Source organism: Epinephelus lanceolatus, chromosome 9, assembly GCF_041903045.1.
Source record: "Epinephelus lanceolatus isolate andai-2023 chromosome 9, ASM4190304v1, whole genome shotgun sequence".
In the NCBI taxonomy this organism is placed as follows: Eukaryota; Metazoa; Chordata; class Actinopteri; order Perciformes; family Serranidae; genus Epinephelus; species Epinephelus lanceolatus.
In genome coordinates, this window is record NC_135742.1 from 7,765,568 (window position 1) to 7,780,939 (window position 15,372).

General features: G+C 41.4%; 1 protein-coding gene across 1 annotated transcript in view; it reads right to left on the bottom strand.

The window, feature by feature from the left end:
- Nucleotides 1-6,918: 6,918 nt before the first annotated feature.
- The window catches only part of adamts3 (ADAM metallopeptidase with thrombospondin type 1 motif, 3), a 227,024-nt gene continuing 218,570 nt past the window's right edge, over nt 6,919-15,372 (bottom strand). The window contains exon 22 of the mRNA XM_033620106.2: nt 6,919-12,889. Coding sequence (XP_033475997.2) covers nt 12,405-12,889 — 485 coding nt within the window. The 3' untranslated portion in view covers nt 6,919-12,404. The remainder of the gene's footprint in view (nt 12,890-15,372) is intronic.

Consider the following 15,372-nt stretch of genomic DNA (forward strand, 5'->3'; position numbering starts at 1 on the left):
TTCATTGCCTTATAGAAGCTCAGTTTTAGTAAGTTTTCCAACTTTTGCCAAGAGGGAACTTTAGATATTGGTCCCTAGATTATGTTCACCCAGTTTCATGTAGATCGCTCAAACTTCCTAGGAAGAGATTGATTTGAAGTGTTTTTCAAAAAATTCGAAATGGCGGAAAATCTATATAAGCGGAAGTTATGGGTTCTTGAGGCAAATGTGTTCCTCATGAGGAGAGGCATCTCTGTGCAAAGTTTCATGTCTCTACGACATACGGGGCATGAGATATGCCCATTCAAAGTTTGCAATTTCAATCGGTTGCTATAGAGCCCCCCTTTGGCCAACTGATGTAATATTGCTTCATTGGCATCCTCCCATGACCCTCTACCACTGTGCCAAATTTCACATGGATTGACCAAGTCAGTGAGGAGAAAAACGTGGAACAGACACACAGACAGAGTTTTTGTCATTATATACGTAGTAAGATTTCTTTAGAGAACAGAACAGTAATATAAACCACAGGGATGAATGTAATTATGAGACTGACACAGAGGTGAATGTATTTTATAGATTTGGGGCTTTTGAAAAAGCATCCAGGGATGGAGCCCCAAAAGCCACGCCCCTTTCTCCACCTCAGAATAACTTCCCCCAGATGTGTCTCTGCGTGCTACACAGAGTGCAACCCATGTGTGAGATTCCAAATGTTAATGAGCCCTTACAACCATAGTTGGGTGAAAATCAATAAACTTAATCAGTCAGAGGTGTGATCAGTGCAGCAAATGTCAACTTTGATTTAGCAGTAGAGGATTGATTAAGCAAAGGGAGGTGATGATTGTAATTACGTGTAATATTCCATGATTTTAATTCAAATAAAGCATTCACATACAACCCACAATATATGTCCTTGTGGTGTAAAGGACCAGCCAATGACTCAGAGAGAAAATGAACATGCTGCACACGTACAGATTTAGATAGCCCTGTTGTATTATTGTAACATCTGAAAAGATCTTGTATCAGTCATTCAGAACTCAAGTGTTTATCGTTCGGAAAGGAAATTAGGTTTAACCCGGAGCTGCTGCTGGAAGTAAAGGTGTAATTAATGCCTTTGTGAAGCTGCAGGGTTAGATAAACAGTCATGAATCAATTCATAGAGAAAGGTGAACTAGCTCTGTGTCTGTGACTGCACCAGTGTTATTTGCATATCATTCAGTTTTCAAGTAAATATAACACGGTGCTCCGGTGATCATGCTTCACATTTCATATGTTTAACCACATACTACTGATGTACGTGACTAATCACTGATTAAAGCAGCTGTGTAGGGACTTGATGAAATCATTTACATTTGCTTTCTTTCTTCTTATGCACAGGAAGTAATGTGCATTATATTTCCAGTGGAAGTAGTTTGTTGGGAGTAAATGGCTGACCATAAGCAGAAACATCCACTGTTGATACACAAGAAAACAGAAGAGCAGCAATTAAATAAACTCATAACACTGTCAACAAACAATTAGGGAGGCCACGGGTTTGAGTAAATAATTAAGACGTGTAATTTACACTTCCCTGCACATCTGTCACTCTCATGTGCTGCTTTCTATTTCAAGTATACGTCTGACATCTTAAACAAATCAAATAAAACGACCAGAACCAGCATTAGTTGAGCAGACTAACATGTACTGTCAGTGTTACCAAAGCCTGACGTATCCTCTCCCTCTGTGCCGCAGAGCTCCATTGTTGCTCCATCCAGATACCATTAAAAATACATCAGTGAGTCACAATGTAGCATTGGGTGAAATGTTCCCTCATTACCATAAACACACACACTTTAGTTTATTTTGGGTCCATCCCACATACACTGCTCTGCCGCCAGAAACTACAGCTCCAAGTGGGGATTATTCTAAAGTAGAAAACAGTCCCCCCCCCAAAAAATCATTATTTACTCCACTTGAAGAAACGTTTACTAAAAACTAAAGTTTAGAAGCCTTGAGTTTGACATTTCGGCTGTTGATTTTTGTCAGATTTTTGGAGCCAGAGGTGACCATATTTGAATGAGATGGTGGAGCTGTAGAGGAACGAGGGGTGGATCTGACTGAGAGGCTGAGGACACAATCAGCAAACAGCCGGTCACCCAAAGCAGCCCTCCTTTAATAATGTGTAACTTTAAGCCTTAAAGGGATAGTGCACCCAGAAAAAGGAAAATCCAGCCATTATCTACTCACCCTCATGCCGAGGGAGGCTCAGGTGAAGTTTTAGAGTCCTCACATCACTTGTGGAGATCCGAGGGGGGAGTGGCGCCCCAGATTCAAACGCCCAAAACACATAATTGAAACCACAAAATATCTCCATACTGCTCGTCCGTACACTGCATTCATGTGTGCACACTTGCATGAGACCGTGAGACATGGGCACCGCCTTCATGTGTGTTCACGTGCTTTCGCTGGTCTCGCACGCAAGTGCGCACACGTGAGCACAGGCCACAGAGAGGCAGTTAGAACTACAGGCTACAGTGAGGCTAAAAACAGAGTTCAAATGATGCTTTTCCAAACAACTTTTTATGTCGGGGCTTCAGGACACTTGGATCACTACGGACGAGCAGTATGGAGACATTTTGTGGTTTCAATTATGTGTTCTTGGACGTTTTAATCTGAGTTGCTGTCAGCCATTAGGTGTGCAGTTGTGCTGCTACCGTCTCCCCCTCTGATCTCCGCAAGTGATGTGAGGACTCTAAAACATCACCAGAGCCTCCATCGGCATATGGGTGAGTAGATAATGGCTGAATTTTCATTTTTGGGTGCACTATCCCTTTAATAAAAGCAGAAGTCCGGTATTTTGCACTTTGAGCCCCATGTCTGGGTTGTTGATGATGAAATAGAGTGGTTAAGACCAGAATAGTGACTACTGCTCACTTCAGAGAATTTGTCTTTCCCTGGCTTAACTCTGCTGTCTATGGCCATGTGTGAACCTGTCCTTAAACCACCCTAAACATCCATTTTCAAAGCCATGAAACTCAACGAGTGGTCAGTGGTGTTCGTTGATGTTCTGACATAAAAATCGTAGCAAACTGTGGTTTCCATCCGTGTTTTCACTCTTCATCTTGATTGTGGAACTATTTTTTCAGCTGCCTCACACCCGTGTGTAAACTTCCGCTTGATCGTTCGTTTGACCCTGAAGCATTATACACTCCAGCCCACTTGATGGTGATAATGCTCCTTTACGTGGGTGTCGCCAACCGGCACAAAACCATTGCAATGTAATGGGACACAGAAAAGAAGCAGGAGAAGAAGCTTGGCGTTGTGTTCAAAGGCACTGTACTGCAAAGGTTTGTTACAAGCGAGTAATCCATTGTGCAGGTGTTTAAACTTATTACAAAGTTTTTTGTCCGTTCTCATTCTGAGCTAAAAGACTACAATGACTACAACCTTGTTGTAAACAACCCCCTTTCCGTCTCCGGTGGTGGATTACTACCAACGGACAATGAGGCTTCCTATAGAAAACCAATGGATTAGACAAAATGTCAAATAAATCATCACGGAAGCCAGTTTGCTACAATTTTTATGTCAGAACATCAACGAACACCACTGACCACACGGTGAGTTTCATGGCTTTGAAAAAGAACGTTTAGGGTGGTTTTAGGACCGATTCACACATGGCCATAGGCAGTAGTGTTGAGCCAGGCAGGGGAAAGACAAATTCTCCAAAAAGGAGCAATTGTCACTATTTTGGTCTTAACCAAATCATAAACAACTCAGAAATGGGGCTCAAAGTGCAAAATACCGAACTTCTGCTTTAATAAATATAAACAAGCGAGTTATATAAAACGCTGCCCTCTGTGTAGTTGTCACGAATGTTGAAATTGGCTATGGAGACCAAAACGGTTTTTTTGTACCAGGCTGTAAACATGTTTGTTTCTACTGTAAAGTTAACATGGAGAGGATTGTTTCACTTCTGGAGCCTGCCTCAAGTGGACAGAAGAGGAACTGCAGTTTTTTTTGGCACTTTCGTGTTGGCTTCATTACATAAAAAGTTAGCTGTATATGTATGCAGAATCTGTGCGCAACGGTACAAGATTCTGCCATCAGAAGTGTTGTGGTTTCGGTAGTATTATCGGCCAATCACATGTGAGCAAGTTTTGGTTGCCTGCAGGTGAACAGCAGTGTGTGGAGAGCAAAAGAAGTGGAACATATTGGCCGAAACGCGATCTTGGAACAAATCAGCCTCTCTGACAATGACTGTGCAAAAGTCACGTGGATAGAAAGAAGGCTGTCACTGTTGCTAGGCAGATTACAACACAGCCCCTGTGTACCAGACCAGGAAGCCCCACCTACTAATGGATTTCTTCTTTGTGGATGGTGGCTGTTAAACAGTGTTGCCAAGTGTAAATGCCTACCTGGTTGGTGCATATATACTGTTTTGTGTTGTTTAACGGTAATTAATGATTAAAGAGTAATAATGTGACTTTATTTAAATTGTGGAAATGTCACTGTGCTTTTATTTAACCCAGTGTGTAATTTAATATCATTTCTGTACAGAGAATGTTACCTCACTAAATCCTGCATGTTGTTTGTAATTTCTGTTTATTGCAGACCACTGGTAACACTACCCATCCTACCATCAGTAAAAAGACATGAACTGCATCAGACACCTCCACCTGAGTTATTTCCTCTCAACATAGGTGCTTTAAGTCTTCACCATACTCTCTAACTGGAGTGATATCTGAAGGGTTACACAGCCAGCCAGCCAAAGTAATATCCAAGAGGTAACCTCCACCTCTGTTATAATGACTTTGATTTTGATAGCTTTTTAAAAATGTATCTGCATTCATATGCAGATATCTGTTCATAGAGATTAGCAAAATATTGTCTAGACCTGTCTCAAGTTGCTAAGTGAACTGTAAACACTGACAATTGCATGAAAAAGGAAGTCTTGGCCGACTACATTGTATTTCTCAAAGTCTGAAGAAGAGCATTAGCTTGAAAAGTCACTTGTGGGTGTGCTAATAAATTGTACTGAAGGGAGCTACAGTGTGCAGACCTGTCTTTGTGTTTAATTGCTATCTTTAATTGGTCCAGCAGCTGCCCCGAATGGTTTTTGGATGTGCGCGACTACTATGCTTTTTTATGTACCCTCCTGAAATACTGGCCGATGCCCCCAGGGTTTACCATCATCAGGCTATAGCCAACAGGTTCAGAGAGTGGGCTGGGAAGTCAAGGATTGAGAGATTAACTTGCCCCGTTGCAGTTGCCCAACCCTGTATGCCTGCCCGCTTGCCTGACTGTTCTTGACTGTCTCCTTGTGTGCTTGCCTGTGCAATGCATGATCGTGAGTTGGCTTTGCTTTGTCCCTGTACATAATGCTTATTACCTGCTCTGCATAGTGTGTGTGTGTTGCCTGCATGACTATCTGCATGCTAGCCTGACTGTACTCTGTGTCACCTGACCGTGTACTGTCCTTGTATTGCCCCTAGATCTTGTGGTAACACTCTTTAATTTAGCTATAACTGCATGTGTAATGGCCGGGCTCCACCGGCTGCAAACGTAAGCGCCACGTCAGCGTAGCGTCGCGGTGTATTCATTTGGGCTCCACTGACTGCGTACAGAAGCGACATGTAGAGAAGCCAGCAGGGTTGTTTACCGTTTGTTGAGCCGAGAGGCTGCATGTAGGCTGAAAGAAATGTTAAAGCATTTTCCACCTAAGTTATTACATATATTTGAGTTATCTACAAGTTTACTGTACTGTTTGTCATCTACTCGCTTTCAAATGTCCGCCACGGACATTTACACAATGTCACAGATAAACATGGGTAAATGCATGAAAAAAAATCATCACATATCACCTCTGATAATGGTTTATTCATTTAAAAACACATTGTGCTCGTTTAGCACACTATTTCATGTAGTTTTTATCTGCTGGAGGGTCGCGTAGGGGAGCGTAGTGCGGCAAAAACAGAAGAGCCGCGTAAAATAGAGGGTTGTTGCGCCGCTCCTGTTGCCGGTGGAGCCGCTGTAATTGATTAACAGGGGGGCGAGCTGCTACGGGACTCGCGCTGCAGACGTGTCGCGCCACTGATGTGCCCGGTGGTGCCCGGCCGTAACTAGATGCATGAATGTCCTTTTAAATATTTGCTACTAATTTAGTTTTAAAAATGTCTTTATATATTTTGTTTTTGGCTTTAATATAGCCAATTGTTGTTTTTGTACTGTTTATCAGTAGATCTTGCGCAATACAGTACACCTTCCTTCTGGTTTGTGCATGTAAGTGACATCATAACTTTAGCGTTAGCCTTGAGCTTACTAAAGTTGTCTTGAGAAAACTTAAAGTAACATTACAGGTATTCTACGCAGGATTAAAAAAACAATGCATAGACTCATACCCCTCTCAGTCTTCACTTATGACCCCCTAGAAGTGTTTTGGTGGTGAGTTTATCTGCAGACAAAACCTTATTTTGTTGTGCTCGAGACATTCCTGGGCACAGCATGCAGGTGAGGTCGAGAGCTTCTAAAAAGATAGGTCACAGTGACCTTAACCTTTGACTGCCACAATCTTATCAGTTCAGCGTTTTGTCTATGTGGATGTTTGTGCCAAATTTGAAAAAAATCCTTTGGGGTATTCTCGAGATATCACACTCATGAGAATGGGACAGACGAGGTCACAGTAAACTTGATCACTTCATCCTTGAATCCAATTGGATGTTTGTCCCAATTCCCTCAAGGTGTTCTTGAGATATCTTATTCGGGAAAATGGGACGGACAACCTAAAAACATAATGTTGCTGGCCACAGCTGTCACATAAAAATGCTAAAATCTTAAACTTGACTATTATATATGATTGGATTTACCCGTTTTTTTTTTTGTTTTTTTTTTTTATTGCTGCCGAACTGAACCTCACAGATGTAGAAATGATGGCAAAGGAAGTCCGAAAGCAAGAAATCAGAGTAGTTATCATATCTTTTATTGCTATGTGCTCCCCATTACAACAAACAGCATCAGTAGTGTACACTTCAATCTACACAAATACATAGAAAAGCGAATAGAGCAGAGAGTGACTGACTGACAGTCACAACAATCGTAATACTTCAATGCACGGATAGCACAGGGGTATTGATACAGTACATGGAGAATCCTATGCAGTAATATCTGTCTGAGGCTCAGGGATTGTCAATGTAACATCTACAACTACCCTATTTTATCATTACTAGCTCTGTATAACATTAGCAGCAATGTTGTATAGGCAGCGAGTAAAGACGTGAAAAGAACAAGGGAGGAAATGTAAAATGGTTAGACAATACTGACACTACAAACAGCATAAAAACAAACTTTACTGGCTTACTGGTACTACACTATTAATGTTTTATTGGTTAAAATAAAGCATTTGTCTGGTCAGTACATGTCGCTGTGATGCAACAGCTCTGTTAACAACTTCTACACAACAGCTGTGAAAAGACAGCTTTCCGACAAGTAAAACATCTCAAAATTGAGCATGTATATTTACATCTAATTGTTTGCAAAAAACAATGTAATCCCTAATCTATCACATTCTTTTTTTTTTATTTTTTAAAAGTAGAAATCCATTTAAAATTTTTGAAAATGTGCTGGAAAACTTGTGATTCAATGGTTTATCTGCTGCAGCTTATTGACCAGCTGGCACCACGCATACTGTAAAAACAAAGCAGAACCCTTTAGCTTTCAATAAATATTTATGTACTCAATGCTATATACATGTACTATACATTGGCACACAGGAGTGAGTGTGAATAGTTATTTCTTTGCTGAAAACACAAAACTGTGTCTTTGCTATTGCAGTCAGATGCATGGTGGTTGTGAGGATTTTTTTTTTTTTAAATAAATAGCTTTCTCTCTCCTGAACCTTCTTCCACCATAAAAAGCCATTTAGGAAATACTTTGGAAAAAAACCATGTTCCACATACAGTAAAACTCTTTTGCTCACAATGAGGCTTTGTTCCTGCAAACACATCATGTACAATAAAACCATACTCAGACTGAATGTGAATGGGTGTGATGTGCTTAAAGCTCCATTAAGCGAGATTTTTGATGTTAAAAATGGATCAAATGACTGTGTATTGTGAAAGGATCGCTCACAGCGCTGGACCACCTGAGAGAAAAACACCTGCAGCTCTTCACAGCTTATAGCATGTTGGTTTGGCTCTCGTTAACTCCCCCAGATAAAAATCAAAGAGCTGAGTGTATGTTAGCACCAAACAGCAGAGAGCTGAAATAAACAAGTACCTGGTGAAGAAAGAGGCAGATGTTTCCCTCAGGAGCTGGTAGAGACCAAAACAGAGCTAAAAGGAGAGTGAATACTTGACTTACATTCATCAGGTGGACAGTAACATGATTAAATGGGAGTCTCACGTCGCTCTGTTTCTGTGAGTGTATTTGGGAGCCTTTCTGCCCCCTAGTGGTCAAAAAACGCTTAATGCAGCTTTAAGTGAGTTGAAATTTGACAGCATATGTCACTGTGGAAAATAATCTGCAAATCACGAACTAAACATTTTCAAGATGAGTTTTTGCGTCTTTCATGGAAACATCAGAGTAGAAATTTTACAATATATTTCAGTTGCATGGTGAAAAACTCACTTCCTTTTTTAGTCTGTTCAAGACAAACATGGGCATACTGTATATAACATACAGTAATCAGCAGGGGTGTAGTGCTGTTTTTTCAGGTACCTGAGTCCATCTATGAGCCTATTTATACCTGCTATTAATATATGTCTTGGCTGATCCAGTTGGACAGCACTTAATACAAGTGTAAACAACCACTAAGACACATTGTGACCTGATCACTCAAACCACTAGCAGAGATGGTCTGGGATGCATTTGACCACGTATCTCTTTGAGTGTAAATGACAGTAGCTGTGTCTCAATTCAGGGGCTGCAGCTTTTGAAGGCTGCATTTGAAAAACGACTCGTCACATCGGTGCGACCAAGGCTGTCCCATTTCAAAGGCTCCTTCAAATGCGGCCGAGAAATGCAGCCTTCTTTCCCAGAATTTGGATGAAGCAACGGATGAATCCTTCGTGGCCCAGCCTATCCCAAGATGCATTGCACGCCAGTGACATATAACTGTCACTGGCACTGTCACAGTCAGTAACTAACAGTTGTTACCTAGCTGACGGCTGACTGTTGTTAACATTACTATTCACTAGTTAACCTGAAAACGGTCCATCTGCCTGTAATATATCAAACGGCAGTGTCTTGGGCCGTAAATCATCTCCTCTCGTGATAAATTAAAAAAATAAAAATAAAAAAAGGTAACAGGAATGCCAATGGGTTGGGGCGAGAGCAACTGGTGATGCAACCAGGAAATCCTCCGCAGACCAGACCTTTCTATTTCGGAGACTGTTTGGTTTGGCTGATGCGGTCTTCAAAAGGAAGAGGTGGATGTCGATCGCGAAGGCCACGCCCTTCAGAGACCGCAGCACTTGAATTGAGACACAGCTACTTCGTCCTGATACATCCCAGACAAGGACTACATCATCAGTTCTAGATGTGGTGGTAGTTTTGGTGACAGCGTACCAACACTCTTTGCCCATTTTAAGGCGAGTTGCTCAACTTTCCATCACTTTGCCCTTTGGAAGGAGATGTGATGTGTCTCCAGCTGTACCCACACATCCGCTAATGTAACTAGCGAGCAGCTAGCGAGAGTGTGGACATGATAACTGTGCGTGGGGCCCTTTGACCTTGCAGCGTAAGTGACAGAGGCAGTGACAAAATCTGAAGTCAAGTGTTTAGCTTGAGACGGATGACAGACACAGGTGTGAACGGCGACGTGTCGCTGCTGTCGGCTTATGTTCAGATCAGCAAAACGCATGCTAACACCAGGTGTAAACAGGCTCTATGATGTGCGCTCAGTTGAACTGTGGCTTGATTACATACATTAGTGAACTATAACTGACCACACGATCACATGTTAGATAAACTTTATGAATAGTTTCATCATATTGAGGGTGTTATGCAGTCATCAGACAAACATCCAGCTAACTAGTATTCTGCAATTCCATGGTTGTAGTAGGTTGTAATGACTTGCTGTAATCACTGTGCGTCACTTGCATGAGTTGATGTTGTGACTCTATGCATGTTTAATGATGATATGACAAATCTGACAATTCTATTAATTCATAGCATACCCTTTCGTGGTGACTGGATCTTCAGGTGCTTCAAAAATGTACATGGATTTCAGATTATGCAAACTGCTTATTCTATTTCCTCACTTGGAGGAAAAGTGGCGGAGTGTTGTTTATGTTGCACTCCAGCAGCACTACACCCCTGCTATTAAATTAAATTTGTTCCCTTCTTTGACCTAACAACTTCAACCTTTCTGAGCAAAAATGTTGACAAGGAAAGCAAAACAGAAAGTCAAAGGTTGATGGCTAGCACCATAGAAACTTTTGATTTAGCTAAAACTTAAAGGCTGGGTGATGTAATGTGTAAACGATGCTTCTCAAAGGAATGGTTTGACATTTTGGGAAATGCGCTTTAATCATTTTCTTGCCAAAAATTAGACAAGATTGATACCAGTCATGTCTGCACCTTATCATCAGTCAGGAGATGCTAGCTTAGCACAGTGAATAAATGCAGAGGGAATGAGCTAGCCTGGCTGTGTCCAAAGGTGACAGAGTCAGGCTAGAAATCTTTTTGTGTTGTTTTCACACTTTGGTTTTGTTTGTATCAAACGAAGGAATAATAACATGTATTAGTGAGCTTTATAGGTGTTGGTAGGTATGCTTTTAAACTTATGCTGAGCTATGCTAACTGTCTCCTGGCTGAAGCTTCAGATTTACCGTGCAGATACAGACTTGGCAACAACCTTCTCATCTAACTCTCGGAAGGGAAACAATCATGCATCTTTCTCAAAATATGTCTTTTAAAACATTCCTTAGAGAAATTTGCACCAGCATGTAGAGTGAGACTGTGCATTGTTAATGTCCATTTAACACCGCTGCTGAAACTGTAAACATCAGGAATAATATGTTATTATAACTGATTAAAATGGTTTTTGAAGTATCCTCAGCTTCTTAAAATAATACTGATATTTTCATGTACAGTATTTACAGGAACCTTTATAAATACCCATTTCCATAGAAATTGTAGAGCGCCATTTAACAGACATTGCTGGATATATTTTAAAAAACAAAACAAAACAAAAAAAAAAACAATCTATACATCCAAAACCATTTCCACAATGGGTTCACTGGTGTGGCCACTTTCCATATGTGGCAGTACAAAGTCCGGTGTTTGATTTTGTGTATGCAGTGACTCCTCAAGTACTGGGACAGCTGAAATCTCTCTAAGTCAAGTTTTAGGCTTACACTTTTTGGCAAGAAAATGGCAGTTTGTAATGTTCAAGTAAAAAGGGGATTTTCAGATGATCCGTTTATGAATTTTTTTTAAACCTTTTTGTCCATCATCTTCCTCTTTCATAGATTCATAGCAAACTAAACCTCCCATCCAGCTCGAAGGTGACAGTCTAGAGATCTGACATGTCGGCACCTCATTAGTTGCATCAAGCCGCTATTCTATGTTAATCAAATGCAAAGCATCTAGGATGCACCAACAGAGCAACAAAGGTAATTATTTACTCTTAAGATGTGTTGTGTTTTTTTAACACCCACAAGTGTAACATGCATTTCTACATCATTTCCTGTGTCTGTTTCTTTTCTACTGGTGCAGTCTGCATATATTTTCACAAATTGAATCAGCTCTAATGACTGCAACTGTTGACATTCTCCCTCTTGCTGTCTGCTGAGGTTTTGCCGGAGGATCCGTGACAACACTCCGCAGACACAAGGGGCCTGATTCATTAAATACCAAGACCAGAGAAAAGACCAATCAGACACCTTGCTGCACCTGTTACTGTAGGTGACATCAAAGAAAGCTTCAAGACCTCTTGGGTCAAAAAGGTTTGTTTGGAATTGAGCAGCCAATTCTTTGTAATATCTACTGATACAAGTTTGGAGCCAGTGTGGTAAAAATAGATGCTTCCTTTGAGTATTAATCTGTCCTTTGGCTATTTTGTGCCCCTAATATTATTAACTATGAACTACCGAAGCGGTGTTTCATTAAGCTTTTCATTTTACATGGGTAAAAATTCCCTTCAGACCATGTGCCCCTTTTACCTCAAAATGATTGAATTATTTTCTCCTTTCTATGAAATGTATGAAAGCAAAGCAGCACGGCTGTTAAAGTAATAATATACTCTGGAAGCTCCCTGTAAGATATCATATTAAAAGTCAATATGAAGGGGCAAACGGGAAGGGAAATTCTTAACAAAGTGAACCAGCACTTTTCTTTCTGTCTCTCCGTTTCTCTCTCTGTGGTGTTTTTTGGCGTGAGAAGACTCAGGATGAAGCTGGATTATCTGCTGTACATAAAGAGTCCTAAAGGGGGGAAGGGCGTCACTTTCATCTCTCCACTTCAGAGCGCGCTGAAGGCCACCGACTATCTGTCAAGCCGTTCGACTTTTGACCCTCTGTGGGATCCACCAGGGGAGATGGCGCCATAGCAGGCAGCTTCCTGCCGGTGAGACCCATGTGGCGTGGGACCCGCCGTGGTGCTGTAGTGATCTTTGATGGGGTTTTCTTCAGTGGGGCAGGGGTGGTGACGTGTTTCACAGCGTTGCCTGATGAGGGGGAGCCTTTGCCTGAGACTTGTTTACCAACGCGAGTGCCGTTGGCCGCTACAGAGGCTGTTAATGTCTCAAGCAGCTGGGAGGCTGACCCGAAGCGGACATGCTCCTCCGTCTCAGCCGCCTCGGAGAACAGAGACAGAGCCCCGCTGCGCTTGCTGCATGAGTCGCAGCACAGTTTGTTGTAGCCTGGAATGGAGCAGTATCGCGCAAGCACCTCCATTTGGCAGAAGATGGATTTGTCTCCATTACATGGCTCATCTGAAAGGTAAAAAGCATACGGTGTGAACTCAGAGTGTGTCACGCAGCGCTGAAAAGCTGTGAGAGACGGCCTTGGAAAGATTATGAAAAAGGGTGAGTGGAAGTGGGTGCATTAAAGAGCGCTGTCACATTGCTATTAGAGACTGACAGCAAAAAAAAAAAAAAAAAAAAAAAACTGCAGTGGATTTCAGTCACATTAGGTAATCAGCAGAATGACGCTTATTCAACTGAAGTCTGCTCAGACAAAACTTGTGTCACAGTTCCACACTACTGCACAGACTAACTGTGAGCAGGGTTTGAGTTTGTGCCTCTCATGTATTTGCATTAGCAATACATTTGGGTAACATTTGTAGGCAACCGTTTATCCAGAATAAATGGTATGTCCAGAATCCATATAGACATTTCTAACCATTTGGATGGTTAGCCGATGGTTAAAATCTTTTTTAATGTGCAGTACACAGAAATTTCTTTCATCCAGATTGTTAAAAGCAGTGGTGCCTGCTGTAAATGTTTCATGGGGTGGCCAGATGGTAGCTTGGTAAGACCATCCTGATGATGTGAGCTCAACATTCTGTTACGCTGTCTCTGTCAGACTGGACTCTGTGCCGCCCCAAATTCTCTTTTTCTGGCCATTTACAGTATACCCAGGTTGTCTAGTTTGACCGTTTGTCTCTAGGTTGTCTAGTTTGACCATTATCTTTGCGCTACCTCAAAAAAATGACTGGACCTCAGCTTCCTAAAGACAAAAATGCCTCCAATTATTTTTGCCACGAGGCGCTAGTGGGGGGCTCAGCAATTTTATCAGGGTGGCCATGGCCCAGCCTTGGAGGTGCCACTGGTTAGAGGAGGCTATCAGAGTAACATTGATACCAGCATGTGCTTGTACATAAATGACAGAATAAGTAATCTGCAAAAGACTCCAACATATACATGACTATTGGACAGTACTGTTAGCAGGCGCTCACATTAACAGTCGCAGTTCTAAACACATGGTTTACGTTGAGGAATGGTTGCTATTATGCAACAAAACTGCTTGGTTAGGTTGGATCATGGTTTGGGTTAAAATAAATATGCTACATCGGCTGTGTGACGTAAAATAAGTATGTTTTGTAAAATAAGATAATGTAAACGTCTGGTATTACACAGGACATTAACATCTATCACAGGAGGTGCCTAGGAGGATCCTGATCAGATGCCCGTATCAACTCAACTGACCCCTTTTGACGTGAAGGAGCAGCAGTGCACAGGGACATCCCACTGGTAGGAGGCCCCGGGGCAGACCCAGAACACGCTGGAGGGATTACATATCTCATCTGGCCTGGGAACACTGGGTCTGGGTCCTGGGTCTCCCAGGAGGAGCTGGAAAGCGTTGCTAGGGAGAGGGACGTCTGTTATGCTTTGCTTGGCCTGCTGCCCCAGCGACCCGGCTTCGGATAAGCAATTGAAAATGGATGGATGAACAACTGTCTCCTGGGTCAAAGTCCTGTGTTTGTTTGACCCATCCATCCAACCTCCTTCCTATACAAACTTTGTCGCTCTTTATATTATGTCACCTGACTCCCTCCTTCATTCCTGTCATAATCAATACAGCCACTAGCCACATATCTAAATATGGCTTTTAATAAGCAGCTTGCACAGGAGACCAACTTATATGATTTTTCGGGGGAAGGAATGTCTGGCTAATACACCAGAGGGACAAACTGGGTCTCATTTTGAGTGTGTTTGATCACACAGGAGAACTGAAAGTCAGTCAGTGTGCACACTTAAAGAATACTTACTTTTCTTCTTTTGTTTGCTGTTGATAGACAGTGCTGTATTAATGAAACACACGGCAGAAGTAGAGGAGCTATTTACAGCGCCAAATATTTAATGAAACCACAGACAGAGCTGAGGCTGACTAGAGAAGAAAAATAAGTTTTAATTCCTTTGAAAAATCAAAAATACTTCATTTGTCCCTCAAGGGGCTGTCTGAGGCAAACTTATTTGCAAACATAAAGAAAACACAGACACATTCACTTACACACATCTTGCTTTCTCTTTGATACTTATCAGTTTGATAAGTGGATCCTGAATTGCTTCCTATTAGTGCAAAACTTTTAAGTATCTTTACAAAACACTTTACTGTGACTACTAATATATTGTGCATATTCTATACTGACTTTAAAAATGCTGTAATAATTAGTAAGTCTAAGGTATAAATTATTGTGACATCCTCTTGACTTTCAGTCTTTTATTAACTTAAATCTTCATCTCAGCTTAATGTCATAAATATACAACAGTATTCCAGTAAGGGAAACTCATCTCACCAGTATGCTTCATGAAATGAGTAAATATCAATAATATGTTTGAATGTTTTTTATGTAGTGATGTGGTTTAGTCAATACTTGCTGCAGCCATATTGATGTTATAGTTCTTGAGAAATAATATCCTACAGTGGCCACATGTAATGAAGATCAGTATTGGATATACATGTCCTCTATGAA